This window comes from Microchirus variegatus (genome assembly GCF_963457635.1).
Source record: "Microchirus variegatus genome assembly, chromosome: 8".
NCBI classification, from domain to species: Eukaryota; Metazoa; Chordata; class Actinopteri; order Pleuronectiformes; family Soleidae; genus Microchirus; species Microchirus variegatus.
This window is the reverse complement of record NC_139809.1, coordinates 25,271,900-25,294,673: the sequence shown is the minus strand read 5'-3', so window position 1 is coordinate 25,294,673 and position 22,774 is coordinate 25,271,900. Positions and strand designations below refer to the sequence as shown.

The window sequence follows — 22,774 nt, the reverse complement described above, 5'->3', positions numbered from 1 at the left end:
TCGTGGCACAGTGTCAACACCAGCTACAAATAATAAATAACCGTTATTATATTATTGCAAATAGATCAGTCATTATGAAAATGAAGTTTCAGTTCAATCAAATTTTGAAAAAACACAAATGAAAAGTGACGACCACGGCAGGACTCGAACCTGCAATCTTCTGATTCGAAGTCAGACGCCTTATCCATTAGGCCACGCGGTCGGAATGAGCTATAAAAGATCGTACTGCAATTTTTATACAATATCAACATAAAATCGGGGGTTTTATATATTTTTCTTTGTGCTGTAAATCATCGTCCTTCCAGCGTTTCTCTTTCCTACCGAAAACAGAGACTCGATGAGAATTCTGCATCACTGCGGTACAATTGCTTGCAGGTTGCTGGTGCAGTCATCCGGGCCGCTTAGCGGCGCTAAAGAGTTGCTCCAGAGGCCTGTGGAGAAGTTGAGATGTTGACATACTGAAGCACCAGCCTCATGTCCTGACTTTAAACGCTGTTTCATTGGTTGATAACTCAACGTTCTCAAGAACACAAACCGGTGAGATTCCTTTCCTTTGCTTTCGTTCAGAATATAACCAACACATTTAGCAAGCACACGACTTAATGGCCACAAATGTGTTTAGTTGCTATCAGGTTAGCAACGCTAGCCTCGGTGGTTAACGTCATGGTAAACATTGATAGAATAGTGCTCTAGTTGGGCCCAGTAATGCAGTGTCTATATTGTACTGTCAATTATTTTATCGTCACAATATGTTAGAATCCATTATGCTAACGTTCATTTAGGCTTTTAATTTAAAGCAAAGGCTTGATGATAACTGTGAGCTCAAACTGGAAAATGTGTAACATGCGTAATATAAAGTAGATAGACATGAGTAATATGACCAGAAGAAAACATTTGTTTGCCTAAAGAGCACCTGTCAGATCATCTGGAGCCATGTAGCATGTCTTTCCTGTCTTGTAATCATGATGCTGGTGTCGCTTCACTGTCTTCCAGCTCTGCTGTGAAGTCCCCATGAGGTGATGCTGCATGTGTTTCGCTGTCCTCTGCAGAGGCATCTCATCTTTACACAATGGACGTGCCTGCGCTCCCTGCTCTCCACCAAGCCTCACTCCCTTCAAGGCGAGGACTCTACAGAGACCCGTCGGAATCCCCTCAACATTCAGATGCTGTCAAAGAACCTCCATGAGCAAATCTTCCAAGGACAGGAACCAGAATATAGAGAGGAAGATGTGGAGCGCGGCATCAGGCATTTGCAAAAACACCAACTGTGGGGGAAAGAAACGTCACTGTTGCCAGATGTGGAGCTGAAACTTCCTCAGATGTTTGGCAAAAACATTGATGAACACTTCCGTGTCTTGGCCCAGAATCAGAGCCTTCCTTACCTTGAGGCTGCCATTGACCTGCAGCAGGCCGAGCTCCCTCCCATGCCACAGGAGTGGAAGTGGGAAGTTGGCTGGACACGCTATGGGTCCAATGGAGAGAGTCAGAGGGTGGACTTCCCTGAGGAGTCAGCTCTGGTGTTTGATGTGGAAGTGTGCATGACAGAGGGACAGTGTCCCACACTGGCTGTTGCTGTGTCTCCCACTAACTGGTGAGGATGAAGTGTCTGTATTGATGATGTAAATGGAAGAAATGAACCTACAGGGATTTAACTATTTATTGTAGTTTTTCCGCAAACGCACTATTGCAACCCAGTCATTCAATTTTTGACTGCTGTAAAAAGTAACCTGTAAAATAAATTTGAATAGGTAAAACAGGCATTTCCAAGAGATACAATATAGGTTTGATGAATGAATCAACTTTATTCTATAGCTATTATATAAAAGACACAGTTTTTATTTGGCAAGTCAAATAAAATCTCCCATGACTTATCTCTTGGCGAATGACCAATTAAGTTAACTAGGGTGATGGATTTATATAGCCCCACTAAAGGAAACAAAGATGAAAAAAAAAACACCATATATTTGCTTTTATATGTGACAACTAAAACAGGCAGCAGTTACATTATTTGTCTTTATCAATCTCTCACTTTCTAGGTATTCCTGGTGCAGTAAGCGTCTGATTGAAGAACGATACTCCTGGTCAAACCAGCTAACACTCGCTGACCTCATACCACTTGAGACACCTATGAACTCTGTTTACCCTCCAAGAGGCTTGTGGAAAAACAGGCTCATAGTCGGCCATAATGTCAGTTTTGACCGATCGTACATCAAGGAGCAGTACTTACTCAAGGTAACAGCTGCCTAGCATCCTGATCTCTTGAACCTGTGTTGTAAGAGTAAATGGAAAGTTCTGTAGTTTGTGTTTCAGGAAAGTTTATTTATTGTATACAACAGAAAACAATGTGTTTTTTCCTAAAGGGTTCAAAGGTTCGCTTCATGGATACCATGAGCCTTCATATGGCCATATCAGGACTGACTGGTTTCCAGCGTACACTGTGGATGGCCAGTAAAATGGGCAAGAGGAGGGGACTTCAGGAGGTCAAGGACCACATTAAAAAGACTGGACAAAAAAGAGAGGGCACAATGGTTTGTCTTTTTGTCTCCAAACTTTCCCCACATCACGCTTTTACTCGTTGTATTGCTGTTTTCACATCAGCAAAACTGAGTGTGGCTATTTCTGGTGTGCAGGTCGGCTCGTGGGACTGGGTGAATATTAGCAGCATTAATAACCTCGCTGATGTCCATGCACTGTATGTTGGAGGGCCTCCACTGAAGAAAGAGGCCAGAGAGACTTTTGTTAAGGGCACCATGATGGATGTCAGGAACGACTTCCAGGTCAGAGGTTCATTACGAACTGTGTCAGACTGTCGGTAATCATAAGTCAAATATAGTTGTTTCTAAAAGGTCCTCTGTGACTTGCATTCATCATGAAGCTCAGGTTGGCAAATCATTTTGCCTTTGCTGACCTCTGCAGGAGTTGATGCAGTATTGCGCCATGGATGTCCAGGCCACACATCAAGTCTTCATAGAACAGCTGCCTCTCTTTATGGAAAGGTTGGAACATCTCATCCCTACAAACACAAGGACTCAATGTGTTTTTGCATCAACACTCAATGGTTATTTGTGCTTAATTAATATTGTCTTGATTGTCTTTTGTAAGGTGTCCTCATCCAGTGACCTTTGCAGGCATGTTGGAGATGGGCGTGAGCTACCTGCCTGTCAATCAAAACTGGAAACGATACCTGGAAGATTCTCAAGACATTTATGAAGAGCTGCAGAGAGAGATGAAAAAATCTCTGATGACCCTGGCAGACGACGCCTGCCAACTGCTGCAGGATGAGAGGTGGGGGAAACATTTGAGACATTTAAAGATGCTGTTTGTAAAATTGTGGAAGGTTTATCAGCCGAAATGAAATACTACTGGTAAATGTATAACGGCTTTAAAATTTGGATTTACAAGCCTTAGATTAAGCCTTTCTGACTTAAGCAAGGGAGATTTTTGGAGATGGCCATATTATTACAACAGTTCACATCCCTTTTTGGTTTGTGAAGTTCACTGTAGTTCTGTAGTAGGAGGGAGTAATGAGAAAGTCCTCCATTTGTCAGAGATTGCAGCCTCACCATTAGATGTCACTAATTCTTACACACTGAACCTTTAATGTTGATGAAGTATGATCGAGATGTTTTTGTCTAATCCATAGATTTTTTTTTTTAAATCAAAGACATGTGTTCTCTATTGTGCAACATCCACGGAACAGCGTATTATTTAACATTTAAGATACAAAGATGACCCATGGCTTTGGGATCTCGAGTGGGATGTGCAAGAATTCAAGCTGAAGAAAGTCGCAGCCAGCAAGAAGAAACAGTTGAAAAAAGCAGTCGAAACAGAAGTTGTTAATCCTCCTCCAGAAAGGGAAGAAGGTAAAAGCACTGAAAAGCTTGATGTTTTTTTAAGCTGATTAAAGCTGATGATGTAATACAGTTGAATTCTCATCATATTAGATCCAGGTCCACCATCTGAAGAGGAGATGACAAATGCTCACCCCAGTAGTCTGGCTGTAGAGAAGCTGAAGGAAACCGTGAGCCGACTTCCTAAGAGAAGGCAGCATCTGCCTGGACATCCTGGGTAAGAGCACTCCCAGAATACTGCAGCCAAAGACATCCACATTATTGTCCTTTTCTATCCATAGATACACCAGTCTTTCTCTTCTCTTTATGGTGTCATCAGGTGGTATCGTAAGCTGTGTGAGAAGATGTCAGAGGAGGAGAGCTGGTCACCTGGAGCCAGCTTGATCAGCCTACAGATGAGACTGACACCGAAGCTGATGGGTCTAACATGGGATGGATTCCCTCTGCATTACTCAGAGAAACATGGATGGGGCTATCTGGTACCTGGACGAAGGGACAACCTTGATTCTCAGGAGGAAGACACCGGACCTGTGTGCCCACACAGGTACTTCATCCATTGCTCTTGACTTTCAAGCATGATAGAGTACCTCTTATCAAGATATGAGCTTGTTCGGATTATCATAATGGCTGTTTATGTTTTGTTTTTAATTTAGCCTCCGATTTAAAGTGTAAATGAAAGCATTGTTGTGTTTCACAGAGCTATTGAGAGTGTTTACAGAGAGTATTGTGAACAGAAGAGCAAAGAGTGTCCTGAGGAGTTGGACTCCAGCCTTCCAGATGATCTCATGTGGACTGACAGTGCAGTGTGGTCAAAGGTACAAACATTCATGATTTAATGCAGCATCAAAGTGTGTTTTTTTGTTTTTGTTTCAAAGACCATGTAAAGCAAATGCAGGGTTTCTCATCTTCACAATTTACATTTTCTCAGAAAATAGTGGCTGAGAACATGTGAAAACAGTGCTCCTGCTCCTACACTACTACTACTACTACTACTACTACTACTACAACTACTACACTACCTTTGGTATGCTAGCTCGCTGAGATGTCTTTGTCCTGAAAATACCCTGATGTAAAAACACAAAGAAAAGCTCTGACACTTTCTTTAAAATTCCTTACAACGAGGAAATAAAGTAGAGAAGAAGAGAAAGAAGAGCAATCTCCTGCTGTGAGGCTGCAGGTATCACATATAGAGAAAGAGGGTGTAAGAGAGAAAAACTTCTCTAAAATTATCAGCTCACATTCCTAAGCACAAGCCTAAACAACTCAGGAAGGTGCCAGCCACAACTATCAAATCATAAAGGTCTGGGTGTAGCATTGGCACCAGTCATTTGTCTACAGAATTTGCCTTTTTATGTTTTCGCTGTGCCTAACCAGACTGGGGCAGACGACTGATAACTCAACTATGCAGTCCTCCCGAAGGTCAGCTCTATGTATCAGCAGAGAAAGGCCTCCAAAACCCTTTAAGTATCCCTTAAGTATCCCAACTCTGGGACTCACAGGCAGACTGACAGAGGATGTCAGTGTACATGTTAACACATTGCTACGTCCTTAATCATTTGAATTTGGCAAGGTCTGAGAGGTGACCAAGTCGGAAGAGATATTTTCTGCTTTAAGGCTCAGGAGTTTGTGTCATGACAAAGATGTGTTTCTTCTTTTTGCATGTTAAGGTGGAGGAGTTAGGTTCCCAGGAAAGTTTGACGGATGAAAATGAAGTTAAAAGACCTGGTGAAAGGACCAAAATAAAAAAACGTGCTGTGAGTAAATTATTGTCTGTATCATGATGAACATACTGTCAGTTTGCAAATCCCAGGTGCCATGGCAGTGTTTGCAAGTAGACGTTCACAGATTACTTCCTGGGGCTTCACCACAAAACTACACCTATTGCTTTCATTCTACATGTTCTATAGTGTGTGACATATTTTGTCTTCTGTCTCAACAACATTCCCAGGATTCACCTAATGTCCCAGAGAATAGTCGGTGCAATTATCACCATGGAAACGGTCCATATAATGACGTAAATATCCCAGGGTGCTGGTTTTTCAAATTACCTCACAAGGTAAAGTGAAGTTTCAGTATTTTCCTTAAAGTTCCCGAAATAACCAGTAGCTTTTCTCATCAAAAATGATCTCACCAGATATTTTTTGTTTCAGGACGGTAATCAAAACAATGTTGGCAGTCCTTTTTCAAAAGACTTTCTGGCCAAAATGGAGGATGGTACTCTCAGGGCAGGACGGAGTGGAACGAATGCCACTCGAGCTCTGGAGATCAACAAAATGATGTCCTTCTGGAGGAATGCCCATAAACGTATAAGGTAGCTGTTCATTTTCCTCATGTTCCTGGATCAGCTTTGTTCATGATAAAGTCAGTGATTTTTCTGTGTCCTCACAGCTCTCAGATGGTGCTGTGGCTGCGTAAAGGAGAGCTTCCCCGCAGTGTTGTCAGGTTTGTCTGGTGCTTCAGTTACAATAGTTTATCATAATCTGCTATGTAAGGGAAAAACTCATTGTACATTAAAAATGTCCTCCCATAGAAATAAAGAATTTGATGAAGAGGGCCAATATGGTGCCATATTACCTCAGGTCATCACTGCTGGAACAGTAACACGTAGGGCTGTGGAACCAACATGGCTGACTGCCAGTAACGCACGGGTAAGAGCAGATCACATCTTATGACAAAAAATTACTCACAGTTTGGACTTCAACACATCACAGACAATCGAGTGGATTACAGGTCCCCTAACCTTGCAACACAGTGTCAAGTTATTTAAAATACATAACATGGTAAATAACAAACTATTAATAGAATAAAAACACAGTTATTGCTTATCCAGGACCATGCCGAAAACACAACTTACCACAGTGCATTCCTCATAGCTCTGTGTGCTGAGGCAGCTTCCACATACTACCCCTGTGCCAGTAAGAGGTGCTATTGCACCACTTTTGCCATAATTTGACCTAGAGGCTTGGAATACCCTCCAAATTGATCTTAAATTGCTAACTTTTATTTCACTGGGAGCTTTCCGCTCCATCTTAAAAGACCAATAACAGTTTTGTATGTGTAAGTGTTATGTCTTTGTTTCTTAATTAACTTAGACTTAGACTTCCTTTTATTGTCATTGCACAGAGAACACAACAGTGAAAAACTGGCAACGAAATGTCGTTGCTTGGCAGCTCACTATGATGTGAGCTGCTGCCTTTCTTGGCCAGGTCAAACATCCATCCATCCATTATCTACCACTTTATCCTCTACCGGAGGGTCACGGGGGGGGGGGGTTTCTGTGCATAGCTGACATAGGGCGATAGGCAGGGTACACCCTGGACTGCTTGCCAGTCCAGGGTGTCCATCGCAGGGCTCAATGGGTCTTTTATCTGTTTAAATAAAGGTTCACAAAAAAAAAAGTATATTGTACTCTGTTACATACAGTATTTTGTGTCCACAGCGGGACAGAGTAGGCAGCGAGCTGAAGGCCATGGTCCAGGTACCACCTGGGTATCACCTGGTTGGAGCAGATGTCGACTCTCAGGAGCTGTGGATTGCTGCAGTTCTAGGAGAGGCTCACTTTGCTGCCATGCACGGTGAGATTAGTCCTTTTCATATAATGTTCACCCCCTTCAGAGCTGGAATTAACATCCGTTCTGAGAGATTCGTCCAATGTGGATGCCCTTAAAAATGAATTTTGTGAATTTTGAATATGTATGTTAGATTGAAACCATTGTCGGATGATTTCATACAATGTAACTGAATGCTTGATGTATGTGTGCACACTCCACAATCAGATCATTTAATTTTGCATCCATGTAAAGATGGAACTGTAAATTCCAATCGGAGCAAATCTTTTCAGAATGAAGAACTTTTGCACATGTAAACATAGCGACTGTTTCACAGTGTTTAGCTGTTCTAGATGTGTCCTCAAACCTACTCTGAATGTGGTTTTTATCATCATATACTAGGACACATTTAGGCATTTTTCTTACTTGGAGATTTCCGCATTTGACCGCATCACTCCGCCGGATGTTATCACTAGGTCTGAACGGGATCGTTCAGCTCTTCAATATAAAACAATTATATTGTTGTTGTTTTTATTTGTGTTTCATCCTGAAAACTGTTGAAACCATTAGGTTGTACAGCATTTGGCTGGATGACCCTTCAGGGAAAGAAGAGTCAGGGCACTGACCTGCACAGCCGCACTGCTGATGCTGTGGGTATCAGCAGAGAGCATGCAAAGGTGTTTAACTATGGACGCATCTATGGAGCAGGACAACCCTTTGCAGAGAGGCTGCTCATGCAATTCAACCACCGTCTCAGTCAGATTGAAGCTGCCAGCAAGGCCAGGCAGATGTATGCCTTAACCAAGGGTATACGCAGGTATATGTCTAATTGTTTCTTCAAGTAATGATGTATTTTTACTTATCTGGGTTAAGTTGTTTGTGTAAAAAGTTCACCCCTAGCTCTGCATAATTGTGTTTATTTTGTCAGATACAATCTGTCAGAGGAGGGTGAGTGGCTGGTCAAAGAGCTGGATATAGACGTGCAGAGGGAGGAAAATGGAAGTGTCTCCCTGCAAGAGTTGAGGAGGATTTCTAAACTGGCTGCAAGTTGGTGAGTGAGCAGTTAAATCTACTGAACACAACACAATATTATGTACTACCTACATCCCCTTATTTATCTGTATTCCTCCTCTCTGTTCCTCAGCTCCAGGCGAAAGAGGTGGGATATTGTGGGAAAACGTCTGTGGGCTGGAGGAACTGAATCGGACATGTTCAATAAGCTGGAGAGTATCGCTCATTCAGCACAGCCGGCCACTCCTGTCCTGGGCTGCAGAATTAGCCGAGCTCTGGAGCCAAAGGCAGTTAAGGATGAGGTGAGAGAAAGTCACATTTTAACTGTCCACAGCCAACTGGCAATGGAACTCATAACTAAGTAAAGATTGGAGAATATTCAAAGCAACTAGCATCCCAAAGTTTTTATAGGTTTAGTTCACTTAAGTTTAGTGTTAGGTGTGAGTGAGTGAGTGAAAGGTTGTTTGTCTCTACTAGTGCAGTGCCCGTAGGAAGTATGTATTCCTATAGTGGGAGCTGAAGATTTTTCAGTTCTGGTAATGCATGATAAGGAACGTAAAGGCAAACGTAATACAAACACTGTGCAACCTCATTAGGCACAACGCAAATGTTTTCATTTTTGATTAGCATTAGTGTAGCTAGCTGTTTTGTGACTGTCAGCCATGCCAGTGCAGCATGATAAATCAGCGAACATTAAAATTCCTGTTTATATTTAAAAGTTACACATTGCAGTTTTAAGTCAACAAGCACATGACATGAATATGAGAAAAAAAATATGTTCAATCTGAAACTTAGTCGGTCAGCAGAGCCATTCACCTGCTAGGTGGTAGTTCTAGTTCCTAGTAAAATCCTGAATTACAAAATAATCCTTTACTTTTAAGGTGGACATTAAATGTTAATGTTTCCATCGCCGTCTCTTTTTGTTTTGTCAGTTTATCACCAGCAGAGTGAACTGGGTGGTCCAGAGCTCAGCAGTGGACTACCTTCATCTGATGCTGGTGGCCATGAAGTGGCTCTTTGAGGAGTACAACATCGACGGCCGCTTCTGCATCAGCATCCATGACGAGGTGCGGTACCTTGTCCGCAGTGAAGAGCGTTACCGAGCGGCGCTCGCGCTTCAGATCACAAACCTACTCACGAGGTCTGCTGGCTGACAAGGATTTGTTTATAAATTTGTCAAACGATTTGCTGTAAAGCAGGCAGTGAACTGATCACGTTTGTATTTTGTTTGGGACAGGAGTGCATTTGCCCATGCCTTAGGTATGCAGGACCTTCCTCAGTCTGTTGCTTTCTTCAGTGCAGTCGACATTGACCAATGTCTGAGGAAGGAGGTCACCATGGACTGTGTGACTCCCTCTAACCCCACAGGTCTGGAACGCAGATATGGCCTATCGCCTGGTGAGTTCTGCAAACCTTGAAGTTTCTGTAGCATGAGGCATTGTAAATGTAAAGTATTACTGTAATATATACAGTAGTACATAATGGGAAAAAACAGGAGGGGGGGAAGCCCAAGAAAATTTTAGATGTAATGGCTTACTTTTTAATTTATTTGCAATTACAACTGCTTGTGAACAGGTCAGAGAAAAACACAAAACCCTGAAATAACATTCAAAGTTTAACTGTAGAAAAAAAACTATGTACACAAGAAAACATTATTTTTAAAACAAACTTCAGGGGATCTCACTTTTTTTCCATTTGTGTAACAAAACAGGGCCTTAAGTATCATGTCTTTATAACTGTGCTACCTTTAACATAAGGTCAACAATTCAGACAATTCAGACAATTCAAAAAAACAGTATCCTTTATCTTAACAAAAAAGCAGAGAGGATGAGACTGAATTAGGAATAATTTACAAATCACCTAGTGATAGTAATATGTGTCAGGAATACACACATATTGCTTTAGAAAAATGTGAACACAGCCACTGTCTTTCCACAGGCGAAGCCTTGGACGTCTACCAAATCATCAACATCACTAAAGGCTCATTGAACAAAGATAGATAGCACTCTCTGGACGTCACAAAACTGCCAAGAGACTTTTCAGCAGCAATTCTGATTTGCGAGGAATGTGCCGATACACTGATACAGTGGCGTTGAGCATCGGCTCACTGTTTTCGTTTCTTCTGTTTGGGTTCTTGTGTCTCCTGTGAGTCCTGAGTGTTTTGAGTCTGAAAGAAACACAAGATGGAACAAACACTGAAAAGGTATCTCATCAGAATACAACTGAAGTGAAATCTAGAATCCCAGATGTGTAGATTACAGCAGTCTGACAGTATATGCATATTGTCTTGTGTCACGTTTTTTCCATTTGGATTTCTTGACAAAGGGAAAAAGAAATGCTTCTACTTGCCAGATTTAAAAGCTGTTAATGCATCCAGAATTTCAAAATCTTTAGTTCCCCATCACCTACCCTATAGTAGAACTGTAAAGGCAGCTAGTAAAAGTGCAAGTGGGGTGGGCACATTGGTTCACTGTGGCTAAAACAGACCATCATTTTCTTCTGGAAAGATCTATGATGCATTTTTATGAAACTGACAAAACAGTTATATTCCTTATATTGAACATAATTAATTCCAAACGTGAGTTACAGGATGAGATGGGACTTGCCTCTTGGTTGCCATCCTGCTCCTGCAGGGCAGCGTTCAGAGCAGCACTATCGATGCGGAAATCTCTGGAGGTGCTCAGCTTCATGTACTGCATCAGATTTACCTGGACAACAACATAGACTTAGATGCTGGTGAAACACTGACCAGAAATGACAGTATTTTCTTCATGTTTTCCTTTGCAAGTCTTTGTGTACCTTTGATTTCTTTGAGAGTGTAATGAGATATTTCTCATACTGTTCAATACTAAAGATCAGTTCAGGGATGGTCTTTGTCTCTCGCAGAACTTTTGCCTACCAAAAAGATAAATAAATGGAATGTATACAGTACAATTGTTTATTACAACCGCAATGTTTTCAGTGACACAATAGTAAGAGGTAAGCGTTCTTACCGAAACAGCAACGCTCGATTCAGCCCTTTTCTTTTTCTTCTTGTCATCTGCACCATTAAGTTCAGCACTCTAATAAGAAAACAGGTTCGTATGTTTAACAAAATAAACAACACATCAGATGTGACTTCACATGTGAATTTGGTTTGTACCTGTGCAAGTGTGATGAAAGAGTAGCACTGTGGTGTTAGGTGTGAGCCAGAGAGTTTGATCTGCACGGGCGACATGAAACATTAGATTAGGAAAATGTCAGAAAAACTAAGATCCAAGTTGTGGCACACGACTCACCAGCTTCTCAAAGCGTGTAGGTAGTGTACCATGCTGGGTACCGCACACCTGGATGTACTAAAACAACAAATGGAGAGACAAGACAAATGTTTACGTTTTTGTGTAACGTGCACACATGTTAAACGAGTCATATTATACCCTATTTCTCCAAGTTAACCTAGTTCCCTAGTGTCATAATGAACATGTCTGTGACATGCTTTGGTCAAAATACCATAAGGATGAAGCACCACAGCAGTTCAATCACCCTGCCAAAACAGCCCTGTTCAGAACACTCTGTTTAGTATTATCTGTTTAGTATTATTTGTTTAGGTCCACCTTAAAATAAAGTAAAACGAAACTTCAGGGACAGGAAATTACATCAGCCACAGATGCTACTGGGAGCTAACAACAGTTAGCATTTGGAAAAGTGATAATTTGCAGGCTCGAGCAGGCACATTGCCATCATATATAACATGTATCCACTGGACAGTTAAATCCTCTGAGGCTAGAAGTTTGTGTAGGACTGCTGCACGGTGGAGCCAAGAATAGAACTTTTTGCGGACTTCCGCTTTTTGGATACTATTGCCCTCGCCAGCACTCTTGCGTGTTTTACAGACAAAGCAGAGCTCCACGAGACAACAATTCCAGGAATATAGCGCATTGTGACGTCCCAATGAGTGCGGAAGTCAACATTGCATGTTTTATCTCCTGTACTTAGACTGAGGACCACAAAAACATGAGTGAGTCATTTTTTTCACACTTTGCCGACCGATAGGGCCTCCAGTCTAAGTATTAAAATTATATAATATATAAGTATTAAAATTATAAAAAATTTGATTTTGCATAAAATGTCCCCTTTAACACACTGAGATCACACATACGTACATATTTAACAAGGGTGGTGAGGATGGTGTATGTGCGACTCAGTTCTCTCAGCAGTGTTGCGGTGCAGGTCCCAGAGGGCAGAGACGTCTGGACCAGCTCGTTTAATGCAGTCAGAAGCTTTCCGAGCTGCACCGTCACCGCTTTCTCGATGGGATCCTGCTGATCTGCAGTCTGGGTGGATTCGTCTATGCACCGAAAGCACAACAACATTTCAGTCTGTGTTTTATTAAATTGACAGAGATGCATCCCTTTCCTTTTCCTGTCTCAACTTGAATCCTTACCAGAGCCAGATTTGTCAGAAGCCGTCTGAGTTTTCTTTCTGGCAATCAACCACTCCAGTTCATCGAGCACTCTGTCAACCTGAGACAGGACCAGAAGCTGTGGAAAATAGATTTTAAAAAATGATGACAAAGCCTGAAAGAACATGACACAAAATTACGGTCACAGAAAATAAGATGCTTCCATTCAGACACCCAACACTCACTGTTGCTGTCATAGTCGTCTTGGTGTTGATAATCGCAAAATGAGACACATTTTCCACCTCCACTTCCTGATCAGAAAGAGAAGGTATAAAAAAAAGGTATATTACATCACTGACAAAGTGACATAATTCTGTCATATTGATTTGCAGTTGTGTTCCATCCATTCATCTAATTATACTTTCATAGACATGCAAACTTTTTACATTAACATATACTGTAATATACTGTATACAGATGTTGAATGTAATTAGTTAGATGGAATAATGTGTGGGTATCACTAAGTGTGTGTACCGGATCGATATCCCCCAGCTGGCTGTGGATATCTTTGCATAACTGTGACAGCAGGCTCACGGGACTCTTGTAGAGAGCATTTAGGTTGAAGAGCAGAGAGAGCAGCCCCTTGGATAAAGCAGGATCCTCTATAGAAGGAGAGAGATCGTCACCAACTATTTTAATAATCAGAGAATTGGTGTTACCCTGTACATGTATAAGTTTGAAATTAACAGTTTTTTTGCTACTTTATACATAAGAAACCAGAAAAAAAATTCTTAACAAAACATTTATATTTTGAACTTTATGAAACAGATTTTCTTTTTTTCACACATTTTATGGAGCAAATAATTGAACAAGAAAATAACTGACACTAAATGACATTAATCAATAATTAAAATAAACTGCAAGTTGCAGCAATGTTACTCACCAAAACCAGTCTCCTTGCAGATTTTCACTGTCCATGTCATCATTTGAATAAACTGTAGATGTAACCATGTGTAAGTGGAAGCTGTGAAACTGAATTAATTATTTGAAAAGCACGTTGGAGCACACCAACCTGTTGGGACGAGGGCTTTAGCTGATGTGAGAGCACGCTCAGGATGCTCACCAGTTGCTGACTCTCTTTACTGTTAAATGCCTCCTCTCCTCCACTTAACTGACTAAACAGCGCTCTCTGTTGATGGGGAAGAAAAGAGTTTGAAGGTAAAATAGGCTGCAAAATGTTCATGGCATTGAAAACACAACTGTCACACAGAAACATGAAGCAAATATCAACATATTTTCACAACTCTGAATTAGATAGAGAAAAAGCCATTACATCCCATAGAAACTGCAGTACAAACACCTGAAACTGTCGGATATAGAAGAAGTTCATTTCTGTATCGTTTCCTTCATCTGGCTCTGGGTGGTCCTCTGCAACATCTGCAATAAAAAACACAAAACCCCGCAGAGTTGTCAGGTGGAAAATGAGAATGATCTGCTTTTATAGTTGGAAAACTTTGCATGTCTTACCCATGTTGGCCAGAAGCTGAGGCATCTTGTGTGGATAACGCTGCTGACAGGTTGTGAAGATCCTGAGCAGGCCTTCCAGACACAGCAGTGACAAACTGGAGCTCTTCTCCTTCCTCCCTTCCTCCTCCACCACACTGGGGATGTTGGTGTAACGCCACATCAACACACTGGGAAGACATGGTTTCGCCACATGTTAGTGTTTTAGTGTCACACAAACAACTGTGTTAGTTATGCCAAAGGGTTCCGACCTCGTCATGTCACAGAGAAAGCGGAAAGTCCTGTCTGCGTTCTGTCCATCGGGGCCGTCTGTGTGCCCAGTTTCCTCCAACTGCTGGATTTTCTGTACAGCAACACTGAGCACGTAACGCAAAAATTCGCCACTGGAGCGCAGCACAGAGAGAGCCTCCTCTTTGCTCTGAGTGCTGTCTCTGAAAAAAAAATCAATACATGTTCATCATTAGATTTTCCACAAACAGTTCGCTTATTATTGTTTTTGGCTGAGTTTTTTATTGAGTTTGTGAGCTGAAGAACTCCTTAACCCTTTAAAAGGTCCCATATTATGCAAAATCTACTTTTTAATCATTTACTCTGGGACTCTGGAGGCCCTATCAGTCGACAAAGTGTGAAAAAAGATGACTCACTCATGTGAGCAATGAGTGATGTTGACTTCGGCACTCATTGGGACGTCACAATGCACTAATTCCTGGAATTGTTGTCTCGTGGAACTCCGCTTTGTCTGTAAAACATGCGAGAGTGCTGGCGAGGGCATCCAAAAAACGGAAGTACGCAAAAAGTTCTATTCTTGGCTCCACAGTGCAGCACAGAGTCCTACACAAACTTCCAGCCTCAGAGGATTATGGATACATGTTATATATGACTGCTAGGGCCTGCAAATGATCACTTTTCCAAATTCTAACTGCTGTTAACTCCTAGTAGCCTCTGTGGCTGATGTAATTTCCTGTCCCTTAAGTTTTGTTTTACTTTTTTTTTTTAAAGAGATACTACTAAACAGAGCATTCTGAACAGGGCTGTTTTGGCAGTATGATTGAACTGCTGTGGTGCTTCATCCTTATGGTATTTTGACCAAAGCACGTCACAGACATGTTCATTAAGACACCAGGGAACTAGTTTAACTTGGAGAAATGGGGTATAATATGGGACCTTTAAATGTTTTGTGGAGATCCATAAATGGGAACTCTTCTCTAGCTAATATTTTTGCATTAACAATACTACTTTTGTTTTAAGACAATACAATGAAACTTATTTTCTTCTTCTCAAAGGAGCATTGCTTTTAAACAGCATTAAGAGCACTTACCTGAAGAGCGCAGTGAGCAAAGTTGATATGAAGCCCAAAGACAGTAAACTGCGGGGGGTCTTGTGTGAGGGTCCTCGACCTTTACCAGATTTCTCCTTCAAAATCTCAGCCAGCTTGATGTAGCGGTTAAACAGCTGCATGAGCTCCTCAAAGCAGCTTTTACTGCAACACAGGGAGACATGGACATAATGTACTGTATGGCATTCCCTGTAAAAACATTTTTCACAAACAAAGCGGGGTGGTCCACAGCTACCTGTAGTTGGATTTGACGAAGGTGTACTCTATGAGAACCTCATACACCCCCATCACCAGCACTGCATAGATGTTATTCTTCACTCCAACACTAGAGCCCATGGAGAATTCTGCTGACTTGTCCTGATGATTAAACCACAAACACTTCAAATGATACTTCCAACTGGCAAAGCTATGGACAAACACAGAATTGGGTCATACACGAAAGCAAAACATTCAAGCAGACATGGGTTTCCTTCTAAACATCCTCAAATCATTACAGTAAAAGGACCAGTGTTACATTTCCGATAGTTTATTTATAAAAACTGAATATACCCCCATACATATGTTTTGAATAAACCTATAACTGCTATAAAATAAGCATTGTTCTTTGCAACCTTGGGATAAGCCTTTCATATGTACATAAGGCAAAGGCATTGGTGCCTTGCTTTAGCACCACCTCAGATGTGAAAATGGACAAACCAGCCAGAGTGTGCCTTTTATATTTGGAAGAAGAAGCCCAAATAAACCTAATGTATAAACCAACAAAGGAGGAAACAGCAGAGAGAGGGAGAGTGGCAAGTTGTGAAAGAGTGTTTACATCCTCTCTAGTATGTGAAGGCAGTTTCTCTATTAGATGTCACTAAATCACACTATCCCTTTTTTCATTATCAGACTGCTTCTCTTCTTTATAGCCTTGTGCCGGTTATTAAAGTGTGTATTTAGGAAAGTCAACAAAATGTTGCCGAACATGGAAAGGTTATAGGGATACAGGGATACACACCAGTTCAAAGTCCTCTAGTTCACACTTGATCATGCGTCTTATCACACTCTCTAGGATTGTCTGGAGTTCAGACTGATAACCTTCCTCCTCTTCCTCCTCATCGTAGTCATCATCGCTGTCTGCTGTGTTACCATTGGTCGATCGCCGCATGTTCTGCAGCCACAGCAGGCAATGAACAGTACAGCTCACCAGATGGGCCTGAGACAAGCAAACACAGTTAGCAGACATTAACCCAGCAACATTACAGTGCTGGGGGTGGGGTGGTGGGTCATTGGAAGAGAGAAAGAGATACCAGTGGCTCCTGGAGGAAGACTTGGTCTCCATGAGCGGTGATGCATGGCTCCAGCTTTACCGGTGGCAGGAGATCTTGCTCAGACTCATAATACCGCCTCAACTGAGGATAAACAGAAATGACATACAGCAAACAAGTTATTATATTCACTGTTTGCACTTTAAGGTCCAGTGTGTAACATTTAGGGAGGGTTTATTGGCAGAAAATTGACTGTACTTCTGTAAGTATGTTTGCACAAGTGAAAAATCACTTTAAAATAGAAAATGTTTGTTTTTTGTGGTCTCAGAATACGCTTTTTACATGCACTTCAGGCAAGAGGCTGCCATTTTGTAGCACCATGTTTTGAAGCAGAAGCTCAATGCAAACAAAGATGACATCCTTTCAGTTCCTCGGTACAATCTTCATTTTCACAAATTCTTACACTGACTGAACCTTTATCAGACACACATACCTGTGACAAGAGGGTCTGCATAATGGAACTTGCAAGCTGAGAGTTGCGACGGAGAACATCATAAAACCCCTGAAACAGGCAAAAAGTGACCTTCTTTAGTATAGAAATGTCTTTCTCAAATGATATTAAGAATTATACCTGTACACACAAACATATACCTGTGCTATACTACAACAGTTAACATTTATAATACAATCATTTACAGTTGAAAGACTTGGAGTTAAAATTAAAAATGTACTCCTTCGCCTATCACATGTATTTGTGATGCAGAATAAATAAAATAATGAGTATAGAAAAGTCATTTCTTGCCTCATAAAGCATAAGGCGAACGTCGGCCTGTTGACCCAGGCAGCGCCGCAGGCTGCTGAGGATCTCCAGACAAAAAGCTTCATTGGCAGCAGAGTTGTAACGAGAATGAACATCCACCTGCACCTGTGAGAGTGTTCAGACAGACACTTGTTATAAATCATCTGCACCAGGGAGTTCTTTCAAAGCAGGATGAAATCTTGGATGAAATCTTTCAGGTTAAAGCCTACGGAATAAGTGATTTGATTAAGACTGTAACCAAGATATAGATACAGATCCAGGATTAGGGTAGGGTAGAGCATTGACACTGCTCTACCCTACAAACGGGAACCGTTTGTGCTTTCAATTTTTCACCTAATCAGTTGATTTTTTTCTTGATTCATTATTTGGTTCAGAAGAATTTCTTTTTGAAAAATGGCGATCAGTGTTTCCCAACCCTGTTGTTTTGCCAACAAACCAAGATATTCAGTTTACGATCATGAAGGAGCAAAGACATTAGAGAATATTCAAATATCAAGAAGCTGAATGAACTTCCTAGTCTGACATCTAACATCCTTGTTTCAGATACATACTTCTTGTAAATACTACACACACAGCTAAAGTGTATACCTGGCTTGAAGAGACGGCTTGGCTGCACTGGCTTGATGCCAAACTGCCCAACACTTTAAAGTTCTTAAGCAGCAACAAGAAGCCAGTCACCGCAGACTTCCTGCCGTCCAGCTGGCTGGTAGAGTCATTTAACGTGGAGAAAAGAGGAATAAATTACTGCAGGTATTTCAACTGTGCTTTTGATCATGGAATTAGTCACAGCTTGAAAAATCAGCTGTACTGAAACACTGCATGTAGTACACACCTTGAAAACATGGCCTTGCGGAGAACTAGAATCAAAGCATCTTTCAAGGACATACTGACCTTGAGCAGGGGCTGGGGATTGAACAGGGAACAAACATTTCAATAAAGGAAGAGAAACATGTGTAAACAACAATAAAAAAAGAGTCTCTGTGTGTTTAGGCACCTGTACAGCTTTAAGTAGACCCTGGACAGTGGCTAATGGCAGGAATGACAGGTGGTCAAATGTCTCTGTCACCTTGGAGGAAGACTCCAGGAGGATCATAGGAGCAGAGATCACAATGTCGGAGAAAAGGTCTGGTTATAGCGAAACAAAAACAAGCCAACATAGTGATAAGTAGCCCCTAACAGACAAATTAGGCACTAGTTTATCTGGATCCATCATCTCACGGTTGTGTTACCCAAGTAATGGCTGACAGGTGAGGCTGTCTTTGTGACCAGTCGACTCAAGACCTGCTCCAGTATCTCGCCTCTGATGGGCTCATGCATCTGTTATAGAGTAATAAGAGTAATAAGAATAAATTCAGTACATTTAGTCAACTTCACTCATTTACACTGGGATAATTCAATAAAATTAAAACCCAATGTTACCTTAAAGCCCTGGAGAAGCACCTGACGCCCCAGTTTACATGCCTGCTGAGCTGGGGTCCTGGCTATGGCAGGGGACCCCTCTGTCGTCTTGCCAAATGGTCCAGGTTTGGGTCCAAATGTGTCCATGAGGAAGAAACCCAGCTGTACAAGTCCCTGTGTCACATGATCCCATCCAAACACACTGCACAGGCACACAAATGTAGGTTTAATATAACTGTGTGACCGTTTGGTCTTCATGAACAGAAACAATGTCACATTACTTTTATGCTGCATCCTTCATATGAAAATGGGCTCTGTCATGCAATGCTTAAACACTGCTATACTGAAAAATAAAGTCACGTGGAGCTGATAGGCTTAATCTGCATCGTGTGAATGTAACAGACATTTGTTAATATTCAAAGGTCACACAGAGTTTTAATTTAATTATAATAGTTTGGTGATGTTGAAAGACATGATTCTGACCTGTTCTTGACTGTGCCCACTATCATGTGATCCACACTGCAATGGCCAGGCAAGACGTCCTGCAGGAACTTGGACCCCTGCTGCAGCTGCTCATCCTTGAAGCTCTTGATGATTGCCCCCTTCAAAAGGTCAAACACCTATTCATACCAGTGAAAGGAAAATAAAAAGATGAGTTAAGCTAAGAGGTAAAATGAATGATACCTCAAATCATTTGAGTTCCTCACCTGCTCTTCGTAGCGTTGAATACGCGCCACTGAGAGCAGTAGGGCCGCACTGAAAGGACACAGATCGCCATATGACGTCTGCAGGAATGTGGTTTAAGAATTACAGTATATGCCACAGTATACATTTATATTTATTCAAAAAAAGATTTCAGACAGATAAGTTATGAATAACCTTAAAGCTTTTCAGAAATTCTCTCCCGAGTTCATGGTCGAGTCGTATAGTAAAGACTATGTGGAGGATAGCAGTGCCCTCCACGTGTCTTAATTGGTCCTGTGGAATGGATTGAACCTCTAAATCCAGGCTCCTGATGAGGCAACACAAATCATCTATAAAATTGTGTCGGAAATATAAATAAGTAAGTGTAATACAGTGTCAATAAAGTTTGTGAATTACTCACGCTCCATCTTTCTGCTCTTCTTCCTGGAGAATATCTTGCTCCTTAAAATAATCGATGATTCCAGCCAGGATCTGTTTCTTACAGCCCTGAGAGACAATACAAACACAGGTATTTAAATATTTAAAAGAAAAGTATATGACAAATGGCGGAAACACTGTAGCACACAAGCACCTTAGAAGACAGAAGCAGCAGCTGGTAAACCAGGGGAGGAATCTCCTGCAAATCCAGTTTGGTAAACATTCGTAGTACTTTCTGCACCAGGAACTGCAGCTCCTCTGACGACAGGGGCACATCCCTGAAATGTGGCATACACAAAAACTGTATAAGCAAGAAAAAACAAGAAAAGACAACAGTAGTCCACTAAATTATCATAAATGAAGGGAAATTAACAGGTTTACCTGAACATGGTTGTCAAGTGGATAACACATTGTGGGTCCCATCTGCATTAAAACAATGATTTGAGTTTTGAAGAAAACAAACAGCTAAACGACTCCAAGAACTCTAAAAAATGTGTATATTTAAACATGTACCTGCTTGAGCAGAGACTGTTGATCAACTGCTTCTTGTATTCCTCACCACTGAGATCTCCTAAAATTGAATTTCAAACACCCAGCAGACAGACATTTCAAGCACCAGATAAGACATGTGTAATATCAAGTAACAAAGTCTGTGGACTTACCTTTGCCATAGGCCAAGGTTTCACATGCTGCAAGTGCAGTAAGCACGGTGGGAAAGAGCTCCAGGGATTTCCCACTTCCCATTTTTCCTACTTTAATGGCTTCAACGAAAAGAGACGCCAGTTGTGCAAGCGAGGGTCCGGACAGCGCATGAGTCTGTGGAAAATATGAGAAAACTGGAATTGGCAATGGCTGTGGCAAAGTGGTAACAAATGAAAGAGGGTTGTCAAATTCAAAATGAAATGTCAAGTAATGAGCACATCTATTTTGATAGTAAAATAGTTTAAATCGATAGGTTAATTACAATAGATTTAAATATATACCAACTCCAAATGTATATTCACAAACAAATCAGTAGGGCTGTGAGCATTTCTATATTCAAGATATTTTAGGATGTATTTTATTAACACATTTTTCATTCTTGTATCCTTATATCTTATTTAAATAACTTTTTAGAACTGATATGTTATTTTAATTTGAAATGTATGGGCAATGTTGGTTATGCTTATATTTTGATCATCTGGTCACGGGATATGATTCAGGATCTCTTTTTTTGTTAAAAGCACCAGTGTTACTGATCACATAATTACATCTTTATTTAAAAGGGAGCACATTGTATTTATATAATTAGTATATAACAACACAGGTGTGAATAATCCAGGTAGCAGAGGCTCCTAACTTGCAGGTGACAAACAATACATACAGTATTAACAATGCATTAATGATACGTTTAGAAGAGCTCTGTTTAGTCCATCTCAGCCATAACAGTGAGACATTTAACCAGCATGCACCCTGAAACTGAAGAGGCTAAATGGAACTCAGCCATCATTAATTTGATTATTTACACCTGTGTTTTTCTGACTGAACAGTCAAAATTGCTGCCTGCTGTGCAAAAACCATGCAAAACAGGGCATTGTATTGACACTGGGGGAAACTAATCGACCGTAGTTGGCAAAGGTTTGGATTATCTGCTGTCTCTTTACCTCCAGCATCAGGACTCCGATGATATCAGCTGCCACCTCAGTCTGAAGGTCCCTGGACTCACACAGGGGAATGCAGTGTTGATAAACAAGAAGTCTGCGGTTTGATCCTTCAGTGGAACTCGGGGGAGATCCTGAAAACAAAACACACACTTGTTTTTGGACCAAAACAAAGACATGTTCTCAAATTATGTGTCAAGTAGGAGGGATGACAAATGAGAGGTCCAGGCTGGACTCGAACCAGAGCCGGGACTAAGTCTTGACATAAAACAATACGTTTAAACTGAATCAAAATGAATGTTACAAGTGCATACCAACCTTCAAATATAGCTTTAATTATGGCACAGACCTTCTTCCCCTTCAATGCGCCATTGGTGATTACATCGATTAACTAGAGATCAAATAGAAGACGGGTAAGTATTTCGGATGACAGTGTCAATTCGTTTTAACATGCTTTGTCATTCACAATAAGTACCTGGTCGTTTTTGATGGTGGACATGTACTTCTCAAGTTCGGCGGTATTGTCTCCATTTGACAGTGAGACGATTTTATCCATTACAGTCGTCATGTTCAACCTAAAAACACAAGTCACAAGTTGCCGGAGTCAGTTTGTTGTCAACCCCAACAGTCGTGTTTCTGTACGAGCGTTCGTTTTCACAAGTAACTGGATTACTACTGCTTTTATGGTGTTTTCGCGGTATGAATTATTACAAAATAAACATGTAATGAAGCAGTCCGCGTGAAGCCCGACTCAACCCCTCGCTTTCATAATGTTAAATATAAAGTTCCCGCCGGCGAGAACACTTCCTGTTTTGCTTTGAGGTTGCCAGATCGTCTCAAAGCATCCTACAATCGCAGTATGTAATTGCACCCGTCACACGTATCAGCACAGCGAA

At 41.2% G+C, this 22,774-nt stretch overlaps 2 protein-coding genes across 2 annotated transcripts; one reads left to right on the top strand and one right to left on the bottom strand.

Annotated features, from left to right (window-relative positions):
- Positions 1-466: 466 nt before the first annotated feature.
- Positions 467-10,678, top strand: polg (polymerase (DNA directed), gamma). Its single transcript, XM_083894295.1, has 23 exons — positions 467-537; positions 994-1,591; positions 2,037-2,232; positions 2,361-2,528; positions 2,631-2,777; positions 2,917-2,996; positions 3,103-3,285; positions 3,721-3,863; positions 3,945-4,068; positions 4,171-4,395; positions 4,549-4,666; positions 5,519-5,605; positions 5,800-5,907; positions 6,002-6,162; positions 6,240-6,293; positions 6,382-6,499; positions 7,291-7,426; positions 7,970-8,216; positions 8,328-8,450; positions 8,544-8,712; positions 9,343-9,551; positions 9,648-9,808; positions 10,349-10,678. The coding sequence occupies exons 2-23, from the start codon at positions 1,020-1,022 to the stop codon at positions 10,411-10,413; spliced, it is 3,594 nt and encodes a 1,197-aa protein (XP_083750421.1). The 5' UTR covers positions 467-537; positions 994-1,019; the 3' UTR covers positions 10,414-10,678.
- fanci (FA complementation group I) lies at positions 10,675-22,446 on the bottom strand (the record flags this gene model as incomplete). Its single annotated transcript, XM_083893132.1, has 36 exons — positions 10,675-11,118; positions 11,210-11,305; positions 11,404-11,472; positions 11,553-11,612; positions 11,689-11,745; positions 12,553-12,737; positions 12,834-12,930; positions 13,037-13,102; positions 13,326-13,453; positions 13,735-13,786; positions 13,864-13,980; positions 14,152-14,228; positions 14,319-14,485; positions 14,567-14,746; positions 15,634-15,795; positions 15,887-16,008; positions 16,649-16,846; positions 16,941-17,042; positions 17,392-17,460; positions 17,701-17,823; positions 18,307-18,421; positions 18,551-18,621; positions 18,713-18,843; positions 18,948-19,035; positions 19,138-19,318; positions 19,600-19,736; positions 19,824-19,901; positions 19,996-20,128; positions 20,222-20,307; positions 20,393-20,516; positions 20,620-20,661; positions 20,752-20,809; positions 20,901-21,054; positions 21,882-22,012; positions 22,197-22,269; positions 22,354-22,446. The coding sequence occupies 36 exons, from the start codon at positions 22,444-22,446 to the stop codon at positions 10,933-10,935; spliced, it is 4,008 nt and encodes a 1,335-aa protein (XP_083749258.1). The 3' UTR covers positions 10,675-10,932.
- Positions 22,447-22,774: the final 328 nt, after the last annotated feature.